Raw genomic sequence first — 25,457 nt, 5'->3', positions numbered from 1 at the left:
AATCTGAGGCGGAGCCTCCTGATGTGATGCTGCCTGCTGGGTGCCTGCCTGCTCTGCCTCGCTCTGGGGATGGGTCTCCGCCTCGTGATCATCCGCCTCCTCCTCAGATGCCTCGGATGGTGTGTCAAGCTCGGAGGGGATGTCGCCAGAGCGTATCATCAGCTTCAGGTGCTCATAGCGTTGCTTGTTGCGACGCTCTATCTGGTCAAGCCGTCGAAACAGGCGGTGCACTAAATGATAGATGGGCTCTGGGGCAGGTGGAGGTGCAGTGGTGGTGGCAGGGGTAGCTGTGGAAGAAGAGGGGCCGGCAGATGGTGTGGCTGTGTCAACAGTAGCAGTAAGGAATGGAGGTCTGTAACCCAAAGTCAGAAAGTTCCTGCTGTGCGGGATAATCTTCTTGCATTCTGCAGCAGGTGGCTTTTCATCAGCATCCTCCCAAGGCACGTCAACTCGACGTCCTAGCTGTGTAATCAGATAAGGAAAGGGAAGAGTGCCTCGGACGTGGACCCTGGCCATATAGTACCGGATAAAGCGTGGCAGGTACAGGTCCTTACCCTCCATCACACACCATAGGAGGGTGATCATAGCGGCTGGTATCTCAGTCTCGTGAGTACTCGGCATAATGAAGTTGCTAAGTATCTGATGCCATAGCCGAGCCTCATCATTCAAGTAGATCCGCTTGATTCCCTTTGGCATGGTAGTGTTCTAACCCATAATACAAGGAACAATCGGGTCAAGGGCTATCTGGGCCTTGACTGCATCCCAATCAAATCGCATGAAGCGCATATCCTCCTCAGCTTTTTGATAACCATCCAGCTTATCAGTTTTAGGCAGAAGCTTCAGAACTTCTTCAATGGCCTCTTCAGTGACCAGAATCTGCTTTCCTCTAAGGTTCACTGCATCTAGGGAGGTTTTGAAGTAATTGCAGTAGAATTCCCGAACCCAAGATGCATTGACCTCAGTCAGGGGTCTTTCCAGGAAGAACCAGCCTCTTTGTTTGATCTGGTCAGAGGTGTATTGTTGGAGTTCTTCTGGGATCTTCAAAGTTCTCTCCAGGTATAGGTTCCTGGAGGCTGCAAACACCGGATACCTCAGCTCACAGTATCGGTTTGCAAACTTTACTGGATCAGTAGCAGGGATTAGCTGGTCGGCCTTCTCCTGCGGGGTAAAATTTTTCTCCCGCGAGGAGGCATCATGCATGAGATCTATGATAGACATAGAGGCTTCTCCTCTTTTCCGTTTGCCAGTTGTTGCCTTTCCTTTCCCTTTTTTGTGGGAGTCCGACATCCTGAAAAACAGAATTCAATGATATAATAAAACAGGAAAACAAGGAGGCAATTTACAAAAGAAGCACATAATGGCAAAGGAACAGGAGAGTAATGAATATGAGCTAAGTAAATGTGCATTAAGGATTGAATAGGAGTTAAAAGTTCGAAAAGAAGAAATCACAATCCAAAATGTAATTGAATTAATGTTAAATAGAAAAATTAACATCATGCCATGGTCAGAATGTTAAAAGAAAGTGAAAGAAAATCAGAAGAGAAGTTTTGAAAGGTTAGGTTGGTTAGAATTGAAAAAGAGTTTATGAAGTTAACATTAGTGGGTTAGTAAAAATTGGTTTAAAGTAAGTAGCATAATAAAAATATTCCAAGTAACAAGTATTCACAGTTAGAAGCTATAAGTAACTCATAACTAAATAAGGAAAACAGGTTGATGATGATTCAAATAGATATAGAAATAGCAAAAATTGGAATCAAACATCAAAAATGTAATTTATGAACCAGAAAATCAAAAAGGATAAGAAAGCATGCCCTGGCAGTCATGAATTGGTTTGGTTAAAGCAGAGGAAAGCAGAGTTCAAAATGCCAAAACCAAAACATGAATGAAAACATTTTACAGAAATTTGGGCAGCATCCCGGCTAAAATTGGATTGTCCCGGAAAATAAACAGCAATCAAATAGTTCATATGAATCAAAATTAAAGCTGCAATTACAAATAGGGAATATAAACATGAAAATGCAGTGTACAGAGCAGCAAGAAACAAGAAAGTACATCATATGAACATTACAATCATCACAGCAACAGCAGAATAAAACAAGAAACACGAACAGCGCAATTAAACAAACCTAAATCCACTAACCACATCCTAGGCTACCTAACAACCTAAAATCTACTACAACATGCATATCTAACTAGCCTAATGACGAACATAAATAGAAAAAATGAATTAACTACGAAGGATAGAAGGGTGGCGTTCGTCGGAACCTGGTAAAAGTAAGAAAGAGAGTGGGGGCAGAGAGGTGACTGGGGATGGCGGCGGTGGCGTCCGGCGCGGCGGAAGAGGGTGGCGCGGCGGCGGTGGTTGCTGTTCGGAGGAAAGGAGGGAGAAGGGGGTGTAATGGGGGTAGGGGGTAATAGGTGAAGGGAAGGGGGCGTGTGGGTGGCGCTGGGCAGTGGCGACGGGGCGGCGGCGGTGGGTGGTGGTCGGGGGGGGGGGGGGCAGTGGCGGTTAGGGGGGAAGAAGAAGAAAGAAGAAGAAAGAGGGGGGAAGGAGGAAGGTGGGTGGGTGGCGGCGGGGTCTGGGTGGTCGGCGGCGTCTGGCGGTGGCGGTGATGGTGGCTGGGTGGTGGTTGGGGGTTGGAGAAGAAGAGAGGAAGGAGAGGGGTTGGGGGGCGCGACTGATAGGGTTCGCGTGACTGGGGGGTTAGGATTTTTGCCAGTAAAGAATTTTATAAAAATATTCGCGTTGTAGATATAGTCTCTAAACCAACAGAAATCCCTTCGTACAAATGTTTTGGTTGTCACAAGTAACAAACCCCTAAATAAATTGATAACCGAAGTATTTAAACCTCGGGTCGTCTTCTCAAGGAACTGCAGGGAAGTATGTTCTTATTATTGGTTATGGAGATTGTAAATTGGGGTTTTGAGAATGAGGAGTGAATAGTTTAATTAGAAAACAAAGTAAATGAAGAACAAGTAAATTTAAATGGCAAGTAAAATAAATAAATGACTGTAAATAAACTTTTGGCAAGGTATGAGAAATTAGAGGTCCTATCCTAGCTATCCTTATCAATGATGATGAGAATTGAATCTTAATTCCACTTTGTTAACCTTTACTAAGATAAAGGAAGGTCAAGGGATTAATTGGTTTGATCTTCGAATCCTATTTATTTCCTAAGAAAAGATTAGGATTATTGAAGTTCATTTAATTAACAAGATAACAATTATCATTCATGTTTGAGTTTGATAACTCCTGAGTTACTGATTTCTTAACCAAGATCAAAAGGAGAAAAGTAAATCTACTGGAATAAAAATGTCTTCAGTTGGGAATAACAATAATGTAAATAAGAGAAAGCAATATTAAACTGAAATACCTCAAATAACATTAATTCAAAAGAGTAATCTGTAACATGAATGTAGCATAGGCCAAATAGACAACATAACTAATATAAGCATTAAAGTATCTAAAAGTAAGAGATAAATATAAAGTAAAAGAACATTGAACCTGGGATCGAGAGTCACTCCTAAAACTAAGAGAAATCCTAAATCTTAATCCTAAGAGAGAAGAGAGAGGAGAGAACCTCTCTCTAAACTAAATCTAAATCATGAAAACTAAACTAAAGTGGTGACTCTTTTTGAATGGATGCGTTCTCCCACTTCATAACCTCTGGTCTATGCCTTCTGAACTTGGATTTGGCCAAAAAGGGCTTCAGAATTCGCTGGGAGCATTTTCTGCAATTTCTGGTGCGTGGCCTCTGTCACGCGTTCGCGTGGGTCACGCGGTCGCGTCATTCGGAGTTTTCCTTGTCACGTGGTCGCGTCAGTCATGCAACCGCGTCATATGTGTTCTGCTTAAGGCGCGCGGTCGCATAAGTCATGTGGCCGCGTCGCTGCTTCTTCGCGCTTGGCATGCGTCCACGTCGCCCATGCGATCGCGTGGATGCCAGTTTCTTCACAAACTCCGTTTTATGCTTTCCTTCCATTTTTGTATGTTTTCTTTCCATCCTTTAAGTCGTTCCTGCCTTAGAAGATCTGAAACTACTCAACACACTAATCATGGCATCGAATGGAAATAAAGGTAATTAAAATAATTAATTTTAAAGTATAGGAAACATGTTTTTCACATACATCATATAATAAGGAAGGGAAAGTAAAACCATGCAATTAATATGAATAAGTGGGTGAAGGATTGAATAAATCACTCAGATTAAGCACAAAATATATCATAAAATATGGGTTTATCAGAGGCTTCTCCCTATAAGTAAGGGTGAACAGTCAGGGTTTGATTCAAGGAGTGAGAGTGCAAAGCACAGGGTTCTCAGAGCTACCTAAGCTAACAGAATTTCTTCTCCTTCAATGTTCTCATTTTGTAATTTTTCTGTTTAATTTTGTCATGTCTTGAGTCTTATGGAAAAGGCAAACAGTGAGGTTTGTATGAAAAAGCCATAGAGCAGAAAAAGGCAGAGAGTGCAAAATTAAAAGAAAAAACCATAGATGTCCTTAGAGGTCCTTTGTACATTTGTGTTGTGTTTCATGATTCTGTGGAAATCCCCTTGCAAGTTGAGTTAGCACTTTGCAGTGAAAGCTTGGCAGTGACCAAGTCAAGTTCAGTTTGGGTTTAGATTCTGGACTTGTCCCAGATAGGAAGGGTAGTTCCTAGGGAGAGTTGGTGTTTGTAATCAAGAAAGATTATAGTGAAATTCCATCATTGTTGTGATGGAGACTGTATGTAGGCTGCACTGCACTTAGCAGCTGAACCAGGATATATCTGGGTGTAATATTCTCTCTCTTTTACTCCATTTCTATTTCTACTGCACAGGAGATAAAACTAAAAATATCTCGTGCTGACTGACGAGACAAAAAAAAAAGTCTCGTGGCTGGGTACGAGACAAAAGAAAAAGTCTCGTGGCTAGTTACGAGATAAAAAAACAAAAAATTTCCAGAAGCAGTTTCAAAATCTAGCAAGTATTGTCAAGTGAAAAGGGGGCTAACATTCAACCCCCCCTTCTCTTAGCCACTGATAACCATCAATTGGTATAGAGCTTGGTCTCAAAGAGATCAAGCTTTGCAGCTTGGAGAAAAGCTCCATATGGCAGAAAACAGTGGCTCAAATCTGGTGTCTTATAACCTGATTGAAGGACAGACAAGCAACAGACCTCCTATTTTCAATGGGAAAAACTACACCTATTGGAAGGAGAGAATGAAGATCTTTGTGCAAGCAGTGTATTACAAACTTTGGAAGATTATCCTGGAAGGTCCTCAGTATCCAACCGTCACAAGTGCCGAAGGAGTTGTCTCTCCTAAACCAGAAGCAAGCTGGACCGAAGAAGATAGAAAGAAGGTTGAGCTCAACGCCAAGGCCATCAACTTACTCAACTGTGCTATCAGCTTCGAGGAATACCGACGAGTATCACGATGCACAACGGCAAAGGAAATCTGGGACAAACTTCTAGTTACTCATGAAGGAACCACCATTGTAAAGAAGATCAGGATAGATATGTTAAACAGAGAGTATGAAATGTTTACAATGAAGGAAGGAGAATCCATTGATGAGCTGTTTGAGCACTTCAACACCATTATTGTTGGCTTGGATGCTATGGGAATCAAGTATCTTGAATCTGTGCTAGTGAGAAGAGTGTTAAGATGTCTCACAAAAGAGTGGAAAACAAAAGCATTAATTATTTCTGAGAGTAGTGGTCTTGACTCCATGACATATGATGATTTGAGAGGAAATTTACTTGCTTTTGAAAACACCTATTTGAAAAAAGATTCAAAAAAGAAAGGAATAGCTTTCTCATCTGTTACTAACCCTCTGGATGATGAATCTAGTGATAACTCATCTGAAAATGAATTTGTGTTGTTTGCAAAAAAATTCAGGAAAATGGTGAAGCTCAAGGAGAGAGGCAAAGGAGGCAGCTCAAGAAAACAGAAGAAAGATTTCAGCAAGGTGACTTGCTACAACTGTAAAGAAATGGGGCACTTCAAATCTGACTGCCCTAAGTTAAAGAAGGAAGAAAAGCCGAAGAAAGGAAAGAAAAAGGGACTGATGGCATCATGGGAAGATCTGGAAAATGACTCTGAAGACGATGAAGAATCTAAAACAAAGTCGCAACCATGCCTTATGGCTGACCATGTTGAACAGGTAATCATCCCGAACCCTGACACTGAATCTCTTCATCTTATGATAGATCATCTTTCTGAAAAAATAAGATGCTTTTTGCTGAATAATCAAGATCTTGAACAACAAATCACCATCCTTAAAGCAGAAAATAGTTTTCTCAAAGAAAAAGTAAGGGAGGCCGAAACTGCTTGTGAACTTGTTGAAGAAAATAAGCAGTTAAAAGCCCAACTTAGGAGTTGTGAAAGTGACCATTCTGTTGTTGCATATGTAAACTGTTTTAAAGAAAATGAAGAGTTGCTTGAAGAGGTTAAAAGACTTAAAGATGACTTAGCCAAATTCACTCAAAGTTCTGAAAATCTAAATCAAATCTTGACTAGTCAAAAACCTCTTTATGATAAGGCTGGCTTGGGGTTCTATAAATCTGTTGAGAAACCTTATTATGAAAACATTGCCTCATCTTCCAATGATACAAGGTTTCAAAACCCAACAAGCTTTAACAAAACAGCAACTCCAAGGTTTTGTAGGCTATGCAACCGAAATGGACACTTTCCCATTCAATGCTTTTTTGGTGAGAGGATGATTGGTGATAAGGTTTACAAGGTTGTTTTTTATTATAATGGTTTAGGACACAAGAGATGGTTTAACGTGAAAGGATCCAAAAAAATTTGGATACTTAAGGTCACTTGAGCTTGTTTTGTAGGTATGCCTAGCATCCAAACGGAAGGAGAATATGTGGTATATGGACAGCGGATGCTCTAGGCATATGACCGGAAAGATAACCTTCTTCATAAATCTTGATGAATATGATGGAGGATTTGTCACTTTTGGTGATGATGCTAAAGGAAAGATTGTGGCTGTTGGGAAAGTTGGTAAAAGCTTTTCATCTTGTATAAATGATGTTCTTCTTGTAAATAGTTTGAAACATAATTTACTTAGTGTAAGTCAATTGTGTGATCTAGGTTTTGAAGTTATTTTTAGAAAGTTTGTGTGTTTGGTTGTTTGTGAAAAATCTGGGGATATTTTATTTGAGGCTAAAAGGTGCAATAATGTGTATGGATTGACTCTTGAGGACTTGAAAGAACAAAATGTAACATGTTTTACTTCTCTTGAATCTGAAAAATGGCTATGGCATAGAAAGTTGGGTCATGCAAGCATATACCAAATTTCTAAGCTAGTTAAGAAAAATCTGGTTAGATGAATTCCAAATATCAAATTTGATAAGGATCTTACTTGTGATGCTTGCCAATTGGGCAAACAAGTAAAATCCTCTTTTAAACCAAAAGATGGAATCTCAACCAAAAGGCCATTAGAGATGTTACACATTGATCTTTTTGGTCCAACAAGAACTCAAAGTTTAGGAGGTAAACACTATAGTCTTGTTGTGGTAGATGATTACTCTAGATTTGGTTGGGTATTTTTTCTTACTCATAAAAATGATGCTTTCCATGTATTTTCAACCCTTTGCAAGAAAATTCAAAATGAAAAAGATTTAAAAATTGCCCATTTGAGAAGTGATCACGGAAGAGAATTTGAAAACCAAGACTTTGAAAAATTCTGTGATGATTTTGGAATTGCTCATAACTTTTCATGTCCTATAACCCCTCAACAAAATGGGGTGGTTGAGAGAAGGAATAGAAGCCTTCAAGAGATGACTAGGGCCATGCTTTGTGAGAATGAGATTCCAAAAATTTTTATGGGCTGAAGCTGTAAATACAACTTGTTACATTTTGAATAGGACCATTATTAGAAAAGGGTTGAAGAAAACTCCTTATGAGCTATGGAAAGGGACCCCTCCAAATCTTAAGTATTTTCATGTTTTTGGATGCAAATGCTTTGTACTTAACAATACAGAAAACCTTGGCAAATTTGATCCAAAATCCTATGAAGGAATGTTTGTTGGATACTCCACCACTAGCAAGGCCTATAGGATTTATCTCAAAGAACATAGGACCATAGAGGAATCCATACATGTTACTTTTTGTGATTCTAATTTAATTCCCAGTTCTGTGATAGATAATGATTCAGATTGTGAAGAAGCTGGAACAAGTAAAGAAAATCTCAAATCTGCTCAAAACGAAGAATCTGCCAGTTCAGTTTTGTCTCGTCAGATTGGAGGAGACATTTCCATTTTGTTTCTTGAGCCAGCACGATAAACTGAAACAGTGAGACCCCCAGAAGCTCATCAAAGCACAACACCACTCCGGAAGCCTAGGGAATGGAAGTCTATGAGAGGCTATCCTCATGACTTTATCATTGGTGATCCCTCTCAAGGTGTAACAACAAGATCCTCAACCAAAAGGCAATCCGAACCAAGCAATTTTGCCCTCTTGTCACAAATGGAGCCCAACAATGTCAAACAAGCTCTTGAAGATCCCTCATGGGTCAAAGCAATGCAAGAAGAGCTTGCCCAATTCGACAAGAATGAGGTTTGGATACTAGTACCCCATCCGGATGGTAAGAAAGTTACGGATACCAAGTGGGTGTTTAAAAATAAACTTGGTGAGGATGGACAAGTTGTTCGTAACAAGGCTAGATTAGTGGCCCAAGGTTACGATTAAGAAGAGGGAATATACTTTGATGAGTCTTTTGCTCCGGTAGCAAGAATGGAAGCAATTAAGTTGCTTCTTGCCTATGCTGCCCATAAAGGTTTCAAAATGTTTCAAATGGATGTTAAATGTGCTTTTCTTAATGGCTTTATTGATAGAGAAGTGTATGTGGCTCAACCTCTCGGTTTTGAACATAAAAATTTTCCAAATCATGTTTTTAAACTCTCAAACGCCCTTTATGGCCTTAGGCAAGCTCCAAGAGCTTGATATGAAAGGCTTAGTGCCTTCCTATTGAAAAATCACTTTCAAAGGGGAACCACCGACACAACTTTATTCATTAAAGCATCTAATGATGATATTCTCCTAGTTCAAGTTTATGTGGATGACATTGTATTTGGTTCGGCCAATGAGTCCTTGTGTGAAGAGTTTGAAAAACTCATGACTAGTGAGTTTGAGATGAGTTTAATGGGAGAGCTAACTTTCTTTCTTGGCCTCCAAATTAAACAAACTCCTAGTGGTACCTTTATTCACCAAGAAAAGTATGCAAAAGAACTTATCAAAAAGTTTGGCCTAGAAAGTTCCAAACCAATGGGTACACCAATGCATCCAAACACAAAACTTGAAAAGGATGATGATGGCAAAGATGTGGATGAAACAAGGTATAGAGGAATGATAGGTTCACTCATGTACCTTACCTCTTCTAGACCGGACATTGTTCAAAGTGTGGATGTATGTTCAAGATTTCAATCTCACCCAAAAGAATCCCATCTTTCAGCCGTTAAGCGCATCATTAAATACATTAAGGGAACTAGTGATTATGGCTTGTGGTATCCTAAATCTGATGATTTTTGTGCAGTAGGGTTTTGTGATGCAGATTATGCGGGAGATAGAGTGGATAGACGGAGTACATCCGGCATGTGTTGCTTCCTTGGAAGCTCACTCAACATGTGGTCAAGCAAAAAGCAAGTCACAGTGGCTCTATCCACAGCTGAAGCTAAATATATTTCTGCATCTGCATGTTGTTCACAATTAATTTGGTTAAAAACGCAGTTGGAAGATTACAAATTAAAGATCAATAGTATACCCTTATTTTGTGATAATATGAGTGCTATTAACATCTCAAAAAATCCTGTTTTGCACTCAAGAACCAAGCACATTGAAATTAAATATCATTTCATTAGAGAACATGTGCAAAAGGGTACTATTGATATTCAATTTATAAAATCTGAAGACCAACTCGCTGACATTTTTACAAAACCCCTCTGTGAAGACAGATTCTGCTCTGAGAAAAATTTTGGGAATGATAGAATTAAGTTTTGTTGATAATTTGTGAAATTTTTAATTCTGTTTGGTTGTCTCGTAGGAAGGCAGGAGACATTTTTAGGACATGAGAAATGTGCCATGATTTAGGGGGAGACTGCGCTGACTTTAATTCTCTTGGGCCCCACCAAATCTGTTTGACCTTACTCTGACCAGTTTTTGAATTCTTCCTTTGTGTTAATCACATTTGTTATGTTTCATTGATTTGTTGCCATGTTTTGCTTTGTTACGTTTCATTGATTTGTTGTCCTATTTTGTTTTGCTTTGATCTGGCTCTGTTTTGAGCACTTTATGGATTAATTTCGACTTGAGCTTTGATTGTCATTGATAAATTTATTTGCTCAAATGTATATGTGATATGGAATTTTATTAAGGTGTTTAAAAAAAATATTTTCTTGTGAAAATATGATTCGGTCTTAAAGGATCCAAATCCTTGAAATTTCCATCTTTTAGGAATCCTTTGGAGCTTGTACACAGTTTTTGCTTTCTTGTTTTGGTATTGTATTTGGATACTATGGACCATTGTGTTTTGGTAGAAAATAAATATTCTGCTGTTTGGTATATTGTTTTCATTTATTTTGCAGGACCCCCATTAATGACAAAAGGGGAGGAAAAGATGAAAAAATTGAAAGAACAAGGGCTGAAATCATTTTTGATTCATGATCACCCCTGTGCATAAACTCTATGTTCCAATGATTATGATCTATTTTGTTGAAATGCTTGCTGTATTTAGGACAATTCTCTTTGTTTTGTTGAAATGCTTGCTGTATTTGGAACTTAGTTAGTTATGATAACTTTCTTGTGCTCTGATATGTTGGATAATTTGTTTGCTCTGATATGACTCTGTTTAAGTGAAAACATTTTTCTTGCTGTAAATTAATAATTTTTACTCTGATATGTTGACTGAAAAATGTTGTTCAAATTATTTGGCAGCAAATTGTTTTGAATTATCAATTGTGTTTTTGGTTGCTATGAACTCTGTACTCAAGCATTTTGTTTGCTATTGAGCAGAAAATCATTTATATGATAACAAATGAGTTTTGTTTATCACTTTATTTCTGCTCATAAATCAAGCCATTCAATATTTCAAAATACCATATGTTAAATACATGATGGCTTTAGGCTTGATAAAACATGTTACAGGAAAAGCTTCCCTTGGTAAAATGGCATATATTAAGAGAGAGCCATGTAACAATTGGAAAGGGGAAGGAATCCTAATCTTCAAAGGGAGTACTCTAATATTTGATTTCTTTCCATTTCAATTTTTAATAATGTTTGTCATTAAGGGGGATATTGATGAGTTTGGAAAACTCTAAGTTAACATTTGTGATGACTAAACATTATTAATTTAATTAATTATAAAAATATTAATTTAATTTCAATTCATGTATGTTGATTAAATTAATTTTTGCTATGCAGGTTATGTTTGGGACATAAATAAAAGAAAACATTCCAAGCTCAATTATATTCAGTATTGATACAAAAATATTTTAGCTAAATTATTGTTTTGATTATTTGGGCCAGAATTTGTGATACAAGCCCAATTGAAATACTTGCTATAAGAGCACCAAGGTAGGTCCAAAATCAAAAGGAAATTGGGCCAGATTTAATTTTGTTGAACAAGCCCAAAACAATTGTTGCCCCAAGACCATTAAAGCTTGGTCTAAAAATTTGATGAAGAGAAAGCAAATCTGCATGCTTTGTTCGGTCACCTCTTTCTCTCTTTAGTTGGAATTCAAATTTTTATGAAATAGCCTTAATTGCCTTGGTAACATGAGAAAGAAAATGCAAATGTGATTTGATGGCAATTAAATGTGAACTACACATTATAAGGCAGAAAAGAAAGGGAAGTGTTTTTTTTTTAATTGAATATAATTGATTTTAATTCCTTTCTTTATTTCATTTGGAAGCCATTTCTTTCTTCTCTCTCATTTCTCTTCTTGCCTTCAGTCACCTCACTGTCAGAGAAGAAGATGGTAGAAGCAAGTATTCTGAAGAAAGAAAGCAGAGGCTAGGTATGGTAATGTAAACCTAACTCATTTTCATTTTCTTCTTTAATTACATTGCAAGTTTTTCTCTGTTCTCTCTCCTCTCTCTTTCGGTCATTTCAACAGAGAAAGCATGGAAGTTAAAGCTAGACACCGAAGAGATGAAGATGCACACTACAAGACCATCACAATGATGGCAAGAAAAAGTAAACTAAAAGTATACTGTGGCTAAGATTCTCATTCACTTGTGGTAAGATTTTGTGAAGAGATCTTGGCTTCTCCATACCAAAAATGGTTGAAGAAGATTTCAGTCAGAGAAGAAGATCCTTGGAGAGGATGGCTTGTCTCTGATTCTGCTCAACCACCACAGGAGGTAGCTACAGTGGCTACGTGATGGAAGAGGCAGAGATTAGAGCAGAAGAAGCTATCATCATCATGAAGCATCAAGGGCCAGAAGTTCATCTTGGAGAGTAAGGCAAGGATGAAGGGCTCGGATTGATGAAGAGTAGTGACCAAGGAAGGACTAGAGGTAATTGCATGTTGGGTTTTGCATGGGTTATCTCTTCTCTCTCTCTGGCCGAACCGGTTCTAGTTGAAGAAGAAGAAGATTGGCTTGGTTTATTTGGTTTCAAACTTGGAGGCTTCTCCCTATAAGTAAGGGTGAACAGTCAGGGTTTGATTCAAGGAGTGAGAGTGCAAAGCACAGGGTTCTCAGAGCTACCTAAGCTAACAGAATTTCTTCTCCTTCAATGTTCTCATTTTGTAATTTTTCTGTTTAATTTTGTCATGTCTTGAGTCTCATGGAAAAGGCAAACAGTGAGGTTTGTATGAAAAATCCATAGAGCAGAAAAAGGCAGAGAGTGCAAAATTAAAAGAAAAAGCCATAGATGTCCTTAGAGGTCCTTTGTACATCTGTGTTGTGTTTCATGATTCTGTGGGAATCCCCTTGCAAGTTGAGTTAGCACTTTGCAGTGAAAGTTTGGCAGTGACCAAGTCAAGTTCAGTTTGGGTTTAGATTCTGGACTTGTCCCAGATAGGAAGGGTAGTTCCTAGGGAGAATTGGTGTTTGTAATCAAGAAAGATTATAGTGAAATTCCATCATTGTTGTGATGGAGACTGGATGTAGGCTGCACTGCACTTAGCAGCTGAACCAGGATATATTTGGGTGTAATATTCTCTCTTTTCTACTCCATTTCTGTTTCTGCTGCACAGAAGATAAAACTAAAAATATCTCGTACTGACTGACGAGATAAAAAGAAAAGTCTCGTGGCTGGGTACGAGACAAAAGAAAAAGTCTCGTGGCTGGTTACGAGATAAAAGGACAAAAAGTTTCCAGAAGCAGTTTCAAAATCTAGCAAGTATTGTCAAGTGAAAAGGGGCTAAGATTCAACCCCCCATTCTCTTAGCCACTGATAACCATCACTCCCTAGTTCACTTGGAACCCTACCATTGTTTCTGATCCTGCAGTGCTTCTTGATCAATCAGGTCGTTCTGAGGAAGCTGAAGTTCTAGTCTTTGAGGCCACTTCCAAGCATGAATCTTGAAACAGAGAGCATGCTCTTTTCTACTGTAAATTACTTGAGTCACACTCCAAGCGAGGCTCACCGAAAGATTTTGATGTTGCTTATTGTTACATGAACCAGCTTTTTTGTAGTTCTTTCTCTATTTACATAAAATGTAGGGCTTTGAGTATATGGTTAGTGGTTTGTGTGCAATGGATAGGCCTCGTGAAGCCGAGGATTTGGTTGAAGATTTGAGAGGCAATGGTGGAGCGATTGACCCTTCAGCTTTTGAGTTGAAGTCCATTAGGTATGGTTATGGAAGGCTGGGGTTGTTCCATGATTTGCAGAGAGTTGTGGATCAAATGAAGTGAGGTGGCTTTGAGATTGACACTGTTTGCGCCAATATGGTTCTTTCAACTTTTGGCACTCATGGTGAGCACATGGAAATGGTTTCCTGGCTTAAGAAGATGAGAAGCTCAGGCATCTCATTCAACTCCTCAATCGACAATGACAATTCATTCAAAAGGTAATCGACAGTGGAAATGATTTCCAGACTTAAGGAGTTACTGGATTCTTGTGTGAGAGGTAATGGTGTGGGATTCATCAGAGGATAAATTGAATTTGCATGGACGTCATTTGGGTTCATCCTATTTTATTATGCTGCTTTGGTTGAAGGAGATGTAGCGGAGAAGAAAAAGAAGGAGAGCAGAGAAGAAAAAGAAGGAGAGCAGAGAAGAAGAAAAAGAGTGACTTCTAATGGTGAACACAAATAGAACTCAAATTAGGGACTACGGTTATAAACCACTTCAGGGACTAAATTGAGTCAAATACCGATAACAGCCACGTCACCCATTTACCATGGCGTCTTTCAGTACACATTATCACGCCGTTAAAGAATATTCCCCAGAAAATGTTTCAAGGACGACTGTGATTCACCTTTGTTAAATTCAGGAACAATATTAAGGTCATTGCAAGTTTAGGAACGACCGTGAGGTTCGGTTGCAAGTTTAGGGACCACTTTGAGATTTAACTCAACTTGATCACTTGACCAAGAAAAAATTGATTTTATAAAATTATTTAATTGTGCGCAAAATTAAAAAAAAAAAATTAAACCCTCCTTTTGATAATCAACCCATTAAAATAAAAGAAAATGAACAATTACAAACCACTAAAAAAGAGTTAGGTATAATTATATTTTTATATTTTTAAATGTCCTTTTATTATCTTATAAAATATATAATAAAAAAAAATTGTTAGTACTATTTTCACTGTTTAAAAAAAATGTTATAATTTTTATATCTACTTATCCATCTATTCATATATAATTTGAGTTTTGGTTCAAGTGAGGTGACCTTTTTTATGAGTTTGTTTTTCAACTTTTTTTTTTTAATTTTAACATCACGCGTGTATGATGTACAGTATAATACATGTACATAAAATTACTTTTCTAATTTATATTAATTATTAATATTAATACACTAGATGATAATAATACATCAATTCTCATATTAAATCATCTTTCTTCTATGTCTTTTCTTCTTTCAAAATTTTTTTATTTAATTTTATGATATTCATTCCCAAAATAATTAATAATCACCAATAAAATACATAAAATATATTCTTAATATACTTTTTTTAATTAAAAATATTTTTATATTTCTCAAATAATTTTTTTTATTTTAAATTTTTTTTCTTTGCAACAAATAATTAAAGTTACAATTGAATTGATCATTCTTCTCTTTTAAATTTTAAACAGTAAATTTGTTGAATATAATTTTTATTATATGTTTTATATATAAATATATTATTTTATTATATCATAGAATAGATAAAGATAGACATCAAGAGAAAAATCTAAAATGAGATTTTTTTTTTCTTCTACTAAAGATAGGAAACTCGAACTCGTCTTAGTTGAGTTTGAGGAAACTATGCCATTTGAACTATAACTCATTGGCAAATCTAGAATGAGATTGCTCCTTAATTTTTTGAAAAAAAAATTCATTTTTAATTATAACGTCAAAATCTCGTATAAATTATTTTCGTTATAAAATTAATTTATAATATAAATATAAATTTATCCATTCCATAAATTATCCGAGCAAAACATAACTGTCCTCACATTAATTTATTAAAGTTGTACAAAATACTAATTAAAATTACTTATTAAATCATTTAATAATTTTATTAGCTTAACTTTAATTTTTAATGAATATCAAAATAATTTATTCATATTTAACGTATTTTAAGCGGATTATAATAATTAACATCCACTTCTAATAACTTATCAAACACTAATTATAATCTACATATATTATTATAATAGAAAACAATATTAATAATTATTCTAAATTTCATATCTTTTGGCTTTCATTCATTTTCGTTTGAAATATGCACCACCTATACTTTTTTGTCTATTTTTTATTTTTCTATTTATACTATGCTTTTCGTCTTTACTTTTTTAAACACTTTGATCTTTAAATTAATTTAATTATTAAATTAAATTTTAATGCTTTATTTTATTAGACAAGTTTATTTTTATATTAAAGTTAACATACATAAATTCACCTATTTTATATCATATATGCTTTTTAGATTTTATAATTTAAATGAATTATTATTAATTGAAGTACTATGATGTATATCACATTCTTATATGATATGACATATTATAGCAAGAATTAAGCAATTAAGAATAACTCACAAAAAAAAATGATATAATGATATATAGTTAAGAGCTAATTTTATTCTCTATATATACGATAAAATACATCCGTTTTAACCTCATAGTTTTAGCATACGGAGGAATTAGTGATAGTTTAATTAATAAAATATTAAATTAAATTTATAAAACTTAAAATCAAATAAATAATTCTGAAAACATATTTAAATTAATGCAAAAGATTTGGATTATTTAAAAAAAAGAATAATATAAATAAATGAGCTGAGTATGAATGATTGGATTATTTTTTAACTAATAATTATTTACTTTGATTATTCAATAATAATAATAATAATAATAATAATAATAATAATAATAATAATACAAAGTTCTCTTTTGATAAACATCCAATGACTCACATCACAAACATTATTTTTTGGTAAGTAATTTTATTTTATTGACATTACAATAACGTCAAATACACACTCACTCAACCAAATGATTAACACTTCTAGTAGTTACTTCATCAACAATCCTACAGATCCAAGAGGATATTAACAAAAAAACTAGCCAAATGTTTTTGGGTGAATCCAAAATCTCTATGTGGATAATATTTATGTTAGACATTAGAATATTTCTTCTATTAAATATCAGAATGTTTATTTTTCATACTATTCTTTTATATATTTTATATTTTTTTACATACTAAGAATCAGAATTGTTAGAAGTTTCGTGATCCCTGCCCCTATTTCTCCAATATATCATTTAGAATTTTAATTTGGGGTGAAAAGTAATTAATATCAAATATTATAAATTAAAAACAAATAAAATTAATTAAATATAATTATAAATTAGTTAAATTATTTACTTTTTTGCTGATCACCTCTTGGTTCCATATACTTTTGCTTACTTCATTCACTACATGTCAAAATATTATTGGCGAGTCAAATCATAGCCATACTTACCAACCAATACCTATGCCATCGGAGAACTCACCTTATACATATTGCACAAAGAAATTATTAATTTATTACTACTATAACTAATTTTTAGCAAAAGTCTTTCACACACCATTTATTTATACTACATATGATTAAAAGCTAAGTCACAACACTTAACGTACAAATCAAACCATGTTATCTCTAATTCTAGATAGAGATACTATTAGGAATTCCCCTGAAAGTTAACCCAGCTTCACTTGTAGGATAGAGCAGAGTATAAGGCATAGTAACAGGTCCAACTCTGTTTCTCAAATTCACATCATTGTTCCTTTGAATCAGAATTCCTTCAATTTCCGCCAACTTGTTCCCAAACTTCTTAAAAGCTTCTAAAGCATAAACATCAGAGGTCCAAAACTCAGCACTATCTCTGTTACCAAGGTAGTATTCATCAGAAGCATGCCTTGACAAAATCTCAATAACTGAAAGATCAATCAGAGTTTGAAACTTGGGTGTAACCGTTCTTAAGTAAGCCCGTTCAGGGTTTTTGACAAGCTCATCGTACTCGGGACTTCCCTCTTCCGGCATCAACCTGCGACTCAGAGTTGGTCGGTTTAGGATGAAACCGCCGTACGGATACTGACCGAAGTTAACGGAAGCGTGAAGCGCCGAAGCGGTCCATATGAGTGTGGTGCAAGTTTGAATTAGGTCTTGGAGAGTTTGCATCTGAGGCCACCATGGCTCGTCTTTCTTGTCTCCATGACCAACCTCTACAAGCTCTTTCCACCATTGTTGGAGTTCGAGGTCTCCCTTGACTGTGTCGTCTGAGGTGTAGTATAGAGAAACGTAGTCTTGGACCCATGTGTTAATGGCTCCCCAGATTTCTAGTCCGTCCATGGCGTAAGGATAATCCTCTATCACAAGACGAACACCGTTCGGGGAACTTGCATCCGCAATCGCCATTCCTCTGAATTATTATTGTAAATCACAAACACACATTTTTATATGAACATTATTCTAAACATCTTTACGTAAAGTTATTATGCTTCTAATCATGTCTCATAAACTAGCCATAAGCAATCTAAGAACGAATACATAGATAGAGGTATAATTAAAGCTCATGTTTCATATGAATTTCATAATACAACTCAAAATTAAGTAGTTTGTTTGGAAATTTTATCACATTTTTAAAATGTGCTATCTATCTATCTATCTATCTGGTTGTAAGAATGAGATTCTTATATGAGAATGTATTTATAGTGGTTGAATTGATTTAAATAGTTTAGATGAAATATGTCCCATAAATTATATACAAGCAATATATTTATAGTTATCGAATTCATGAGAGAATGTATTTATAATAAGAGGAGTGTTAGGCGCTGTCGGCATAGGTTTTGTGATTTGTAGCTTTTATTAGTATTTTTAATGGTATAAGATTACATCTAATGATATGAGATTATTCAATTTTTTTTTGTTAATCAAGTATTGATCAGATTATAATAATTGCATTTATAGCCTTTTTTCTTCAATTTTGATTAAAATATACCTAATAAAACATACCTAATAATAGTTTGGATAATTTTAATATGACTATATTATGGTAACTACTATGACTATAGTGTTTTAAAAAGTGTGGTTAAAATTAAAGTGACACTTTTTTTATTGTTAAACAACGTTTTTTTTTTAAAATGTTACTTAAAAAAAATTACTAAAATATACAAAAATATGACTTTAATTTTAACTAAGCTTGCATAGTTACCATAACCACCATTGTATAATTGTATTAGAATTCACCTAATATTTTAGCTTACATAGTATATATCCATTTTAATAGTAACTGGCGGTACTAAGAACTTGAACAAAAGCATCGATTATTGTTACCTCTTGATAAGATCAGAAGGTAGAGCTTGATCTGTAAAAACCCAATCCTTATAAATGACGGAAGATATTTCCATGGCATACTTAGAAGGCAAGAAAGTTTGTTCAATAATGCCACCTGCATTGATAAGTTGATTACGAGCAAGAGCATTTATATTCATAGTGTCACGATAATGTGGAAATAGAAGCTTGTAAATTGGGTGAAGCACACTGAGCTGCCTGTTAGTTGCTATCACGAATGGCTCCACAACTGCATGAGTGTTTAACCTATCACAAACATTAAACTTAGATTAATGCTAAGATTTATATTTCGGACATATTAATGCTAAAGAAAAAAATACCAATAAATCTTTTAGAATAACAGATATCGATATACTACTTTTAAATTAGTCTTTATAATTAGGATAAAAAATCTTAATTTGAATTAACTTATCTATATTTATTATCATAAAAAAATTTATTGATATTTTTTTTAAAATTAATCTATCTAAAATGTAAATTCTCAAGAATTTATTTGTCATTTTACTCTATTTATAAAGATCACAACAATAAACACATATCCTAATAAAGGATAGATTGAAAGCAAAGCAAAAAAGTATGTACCAGTGGCTGATAAGTTGATGAACGTTTGAATCATTGACGATGACATAAGCTTTGGCCAGAAGCCAAATGTAACTTTGAACACCTTCAATTGCAGGCAAGTAGACTTTACTAATGGCACCATATTGGTCTCCTTCAGGGTGTGGCAAACTTAACTCAATTGCAAGTGGCTTCAAAGTTCCATCACTCTTCAAATAAAGGATGGTTCTAGTAGCATATGCCTTTGAATTAGTTGAGTTTATTCTCCTTAAATATGGAAATATTGCATCATGATCATCTAATATGAACACCTTCTTTTGCTGGATTGCCTGCAATTCAATGCAATTTACCCACCCAATTACTTTATTTAACTATTTAATTTATTATTCCAATACAATTAGATTAATATAAGGTTTTAGATTATACATTTCACAAGAAGCAATAGTTTTCTTTTTTTTTTAAGAAAAAAAGAGAAATTAATATAAGGTCCTTTTGTTTTTTACAATTTAACAACTTCAAAAATCAATATACATTTTAAAAATTTAAGATATGAAGTCTACATGAACCTAAAATTTTAGGGAGTTTATACAAGGATTAGTCTGTCGCAGATTTAAGCTCTATTTAAGGGTTTATTATGGATTGCTGCATATACAAGACGAAATTTGAACTTTCCATACTTATTTAAGCGGACAAGTCAGTTGATTAGTCATTACAGGGACGGATATAGGGGGCGAGTGGCGGCCTCGGCCCCCCCAACTTTTTTTAATAGTAATAAGTTATTATGTATAATTTAATTTTTTTAAAAAAATATTTAGTATTTAATCTAATATAAATAAAAGTTCAGTCTAATTTAAATATTAATAATTTTTAATATCTAAAAAATAAGTAACAATATTAAAAAAATCTGAAAAAGACATTATTACTAATATTTTTTAATTAAATAAAAATTTTTAAATCTCATAAAGTGAATTCTTTTTCTTCTTGTAGCCGTTTTTTTTATTCGTTTGGTATTAATTCTCTTTTTTAACTGCTACAATTAAGAGATCTTTTTCAACTATGAATATTGTGAAAAATAACTTAGAAACAAAATAAAAGATGAATTTCTTGCTAATTGTCTTTTAATTATATTGAAAAGAAAATTGTTGAAAATTTTGACACAAATTCTATTATCGGTGAATTTTATGATACGAAGAATCGACCACTTCGTTAGTAAAAAGTATACACATATTTTTTTACTTTAAAATATATTATCTATCCGTATATTTTTATAATACATCTCATATTATATAATTTTTTTACATAATTTTTAATATTATATGTGTTATTAGCCCTCCCATAATATTATTTCTGAATGCGTGCCTGTTAGTCAACCAACTCAAGTTGATTAACATTTTATATTATTGAACTCAAATTCTAAAGTACCTCATCTATGGTGAGCCCATCTAAATTGGGCTCTATTTGCTCTTTGGTTATTGTACTTGTATGATCACCATAGACTCCGCTGTCTAGCTTACTTTTTGGAGGAAACTCCTGCAATGAATTTCGAAAATATTTTTAATGAATAATAATTATGTTAAAAAATTTTCCAACCAAGTTTCACGAAATAAATTCTAAATTATTATATAAACATCCTAGATTATCATAGCTTCATAAATATTAATCACTACTTAATTAATTCTTACTTGAAGACAACGAATTAAGCCAGGATTTACGCCAGCAAGAATTTCTCTCGCAAATTCTACATCAGTCATCCATGCAGATTTACTCACTGTTCAAATTAATAGTAAAAAAAAAATATTCAAAAGATCATCACTGTTCAGCAAAAATAAAAGATTTGTAAGCCTAATTTTTTTATTGAAACAATTATTACCAAAAAGAATATACCTTGAACAACTTTAGGAACAGGAAACTTGAGGAACTGTTCACCATCAGTTCTAAGGAGTTCATTGACCACAGGCAAAGGAGTAATTTGCTTAATCACATCTGTGGGTAGCTTAATCCCTCCTTCATAGAGATCATGAACTTCTTCAAAGCTATCAAACTCAATTGGTGTGAAATTTATGTCAAACACTGATTTCAAAGCTGGGATTACATCTTGGGATATTGATTTAATTCCATAAGCTAAGAAGTCTGACGATTTCAAGTGACCAAAGGCTTCATCTCTTGGAATATAGAAATTATCACTTCTACTTTCGGTGTTAGGATCTGTTATATAATAAACCATTCAAATATAATTATGCAAAAATAAAAGTATTAATTTAGGAATATCTATTTTTTTTTTCTAAAACGTAAAATATATTTTTTATTTTTAACGCTTGTAATTTTTTTAAAAAAGAGTAAAGTATATTTTTTTTCCTTAAAATTTGTTAAAAAATTTAAAAATATTTCTAAATTTTATTTTGTTTCAATTTTGTCCTAAAAAATTTTAATTTGCATTAAATATACCTTTGATAGCTAAATTTTCAAAAAAAAAAATTAGAACTAATCCAGTAATAATGCATGATAATTATCTCTTATTTGTTTGTGTTGATGGTTGTTCTTGTAAAATTGTTACTGAATTGATCCTAAGTATTTTAGCCATCAAGAGTATATTTGATGTAACTTAAAAATTTTTAGGATAAAATTAAAACAAAATAAAACTTAAAAATATTTTTAAAATTTTTAACAAACTTTAAAAACAAAAAATATACTTTATTTTTTAAAAAAATATCTCTGATTTTTTAGATTAATTTTATTTTTTTAATATTTTTTATTTATGTTAAAACTATCTTAGATGTTAAATCTACATATGACAAACATTGAGAAGAAAAATAAAAACGTACAAATGTATTAAAAAATTAAAGATATTTTAAAGAAAATTAAAAATATTAAGACAAAACATATATTTTATCTTTTTATATAATATTAAAAAATAAAAGTGGTTGACCTGTTTTTGTTGGTTTTCTACCAGTTCTACCCCTCCTAGGGTAAGGATAAGTAGAAGATCCTCCAAGAACTGGACGAGCATATTCCACACCTTTGTCTGGATCGCCCAAATCATTGTAAACATCATAATCATATATTCTTTCCCATTCCTTTCTTTCCCCGGTCCCATTTCCTCTTAAATTCTTCAATTCAAGGTCTCTGTAGTACACTAGTGGACCTGGTGTTTTACTTGGTAGGTATGTCTGGAATAGTAATTAATTCTCGTTAATTTTTATATATATTGTTGGTATAGAAAATTAGAAATTAAACAAGTGTATGTAGCATATAATGAATAGTGAACAATAGTGATAATAATAATTGAGAAGAAATTAAATAATTCAAATATATGACTGTGAATTTAATTTTAATATATTAGGAGAAAATATGGTTAATTAAGTCATATACTGGCTGCTTTTATGTCATATGAATTTAATTATATAGTGTGTCTAATAAAGAACTAGTTAAATAAAAATATATAATTTGTTGACTTAAGAAAGTTTTATTGCTAGACTATATGTAAATAAAAAATTCTAGAGAATAGAGACAAGATGACAAAAGTTTGTCTCTATTATTATTTTCTCTAATTAACTTTTGGATAAATAAAAAATAAATGAAACAATTTTTCTGTAAAAGAAATTTTATTTGTTTATATATTTATCTTATTCTTCAAATAAATTTATATATGTCACTCGAAGTACTATTTTGACACTTTTATCTTAGTAAGATAACTATCAAACAGACCTTAATTAGTTTAACAAAATTAATTAAATTCTATACATTAAACAATATGATTTAGTTATTATAACTTACATTGTTGGCGAAGAAAATGCGATCAGATTGATAGTTTTTGGCATTGTAAATCCAGGAGTTGCAAACAAAGTGGATGGTTCCAACATTTGGAATATCTTCAAGAGTCAAACTGAGAAGCAAGAACTCATTTGACATATAGTTCTTTATGTAAAATGCTCCTGGAATCCCAAAGTTACTATCATAATCAAATTCAATCTTGAATGCATTTTGTTTGTCTCCCAAAGTTGGCAAATTGTCAATAATTCCTTTTAAATAAGCTGTATTCCCAACTTTTCCTTTGCCACTTGCTGTACATCATTTTAAGCATAAATTATTATTATAATTGTTATGTCATTATACCGCTTTTTTTTAGAAGTTTAAGTTGATAAGAAAAGACAATATAAATAATTATATCTCTAACACTTTCTAACACTTTTTCAAGTAAGAATTTCTTTTTTTTTTTGTTTACATAGGCCTTTTTAAGTTAATTTTTTTTACTTTTGGACATTGAACTCATGTTATGAAACTATTTTTTTCAAAAATTTAAGCTGATAAAAAAATAACTTAAATAATTATATCTCTAACAATAATATTAACGATGCATTACAGAACAATTTCGAATATATAAAACCACATGATTTTTTTTTAATTAAACCCTTAAAGGACATTATTCTTGATTGCTATTTTCTCTCAACTTTCATACTATCACATTTAGAGATTAATCTATAATTTGGACTTTTCAAATAATAATAATAATAATAATAATAATAATAATAATAATAATAATAATAATAATAATATACTCTTTAAATTATTAGAAATCAAACTTTAAAATTAGACTCATTTATTTAATTTATAATTTAATAACTAAGTTATAGACTACGACTGAATCAAATTATGCTTGAATTTGACTTGATTGACTTTTAATCCTAAATAAATTAAATGTATGTATAGTAGAGAAAAAAACTTATTTGATTTTTTTTCAATCATGTTAGATGTATATAAAAGATAATTACTAAATTAGTCACTCATATAAAATACATGTTAAAATATAAAATATATATTAATTAAAAATAAGTTAAATAATATATATATATTTATACACAAATATATGATGACTGATATTTTTTTTTTATTATTTCTATTTGCACTATAAATCTCATGAGTTTTTTTTTTTTTTTTTAAAGGAGAGGGAATTTGGTTGAATGAATTAAGTACTTACAATCTGGTTTAGTAGCACTAATCAACTGAAATGCGACCGAAAAGCCCAAGAAAGAAGAGAGGGTATCAACTATTGAGATAACACCCCCCAGGCTTGTGTCAAGAATACCCTCAACACTAGTTATGCTATTCACATCTAACACATTCTTTTGCATTAGCACAACTGTGCCTGTTATCTTTGCCCCAAAAATGTTCATTTTTTATTTTTGAAGAGATTAATACAGAAGCTCTGTGATTTGTATGCATTAATATACGCAAAGTTAGTTGGTATTTATAGAGATTAAAGTTAAGAGGGTTGATCTATATGGCATGCGATACTCGCGTCACTTAACTAATGTGCAAAATGTGCATTGTTATAAAATATTAAGGAAAAGTTTAGGGGCAGTAACTTTGTTAAATTCTGACCAGCATGTAACCAGCAAAGAAGAGTGAGTCATTGGATGAAATCTCACACCAATCTCATACCATTAAAACCATCATTGATGACTATTTGATGGCTACAAATCACAAAAGTTGCTGGCTCTCTAACATTCCTCAAATATCAAATTAAATACTACATCTTTATCAAATTAGGAAGAGATAAGATTGATTAAGTTCAACTTGCCTCTAATTATTTAAATGAATTTTCTATGTAATCTATTGTTTAATAATGATAATTATTGTTGAACAATGCAACCTCAGTGATGCATTGTTCTCTTAGCTAGGTGATACCTAAATCGAAGGCCTTTTTTTTGTGACTTAAATGAAAGGCCTTATTATAGCTAAAAAATATTAAAACAAAAATCTAATTAAGAAAATTATAGAGTAAATTACCCCGACATCTTTTAGATAGCGTTTGTTTTGAGGTACTGAGATAGAGACTGGAAGACTGAGACTCAATATCATGTTTGTTGGTTCAGAGACTGATACTGAAATTTCTGTCTCTATCTCCAAAATTTCAGTATTTCAGTAT

At 33.2% G+C, this 25,457-nt stretch overlaps 1 protein-coding gene and 1 pseudogene across 1 annotated transcript; one reads left to right on the top strand and one right to left on the bottom strand.

The window, feature by feature from the left end:
• The first annotated feature begins 5,971 nt into the window (after positions 1–5,971).
• LOC148543696 (pentatricopeptide repeat-containing protein At2g17033-like) lies at positions 5,972–14,161 on the top strand (annotated as a pseudogene).
• A 2,885-nt stretch (positions 14,162–17,046) lies between these two features.
• On the bottom strand, positions 17,047–24,737 carry LOC107617585 (seed linoleate 9S-lipoxygenase-3). The gene is made up of 9 exons (XM_016319379.3): positions 24,507–24,737; positions 23,306–23,592; positions 22,458–22,698; positions 21,416–21,736; positions 21,214–21,299; positions 20,954–21,061; positions 19,556–19,860; positions 18,956–19,219; positions 17,047–18,041 (listed from the first exon to the last, which is right to left on the bottom strand). Exons 1-9 carry the CDS (start codon positions 24,700–24,702, stop codon positions 17,285–17,287), a joined length of 2,565 nt encoding a protein of 854 aa, XP_016174865.1. The 5' UTR covers positions 24,703–24,737; the 3' UTR covers positions 17,047–17,284.
• Positions 24,738–25,457: the final 720 nt, after the last annotated feature.

Source organism: Arachis ipaensis, chromosome B9, assembly GCF_059453495.1.
Source record: "Arachis ipaensis isolate K30076 ecotype BB chromosome B9, ASM5945349v1, whole genome shotgun sequence".
NCBI lineage: Eukaryota > Viridiplantae > Streptophyta > Magnoliopsida > Fabales > Fabaceae > Arachis > Arachis ipaensis.
This window is presented reverse-complemented; position numbering and strand designations above follow the sequence as displayed.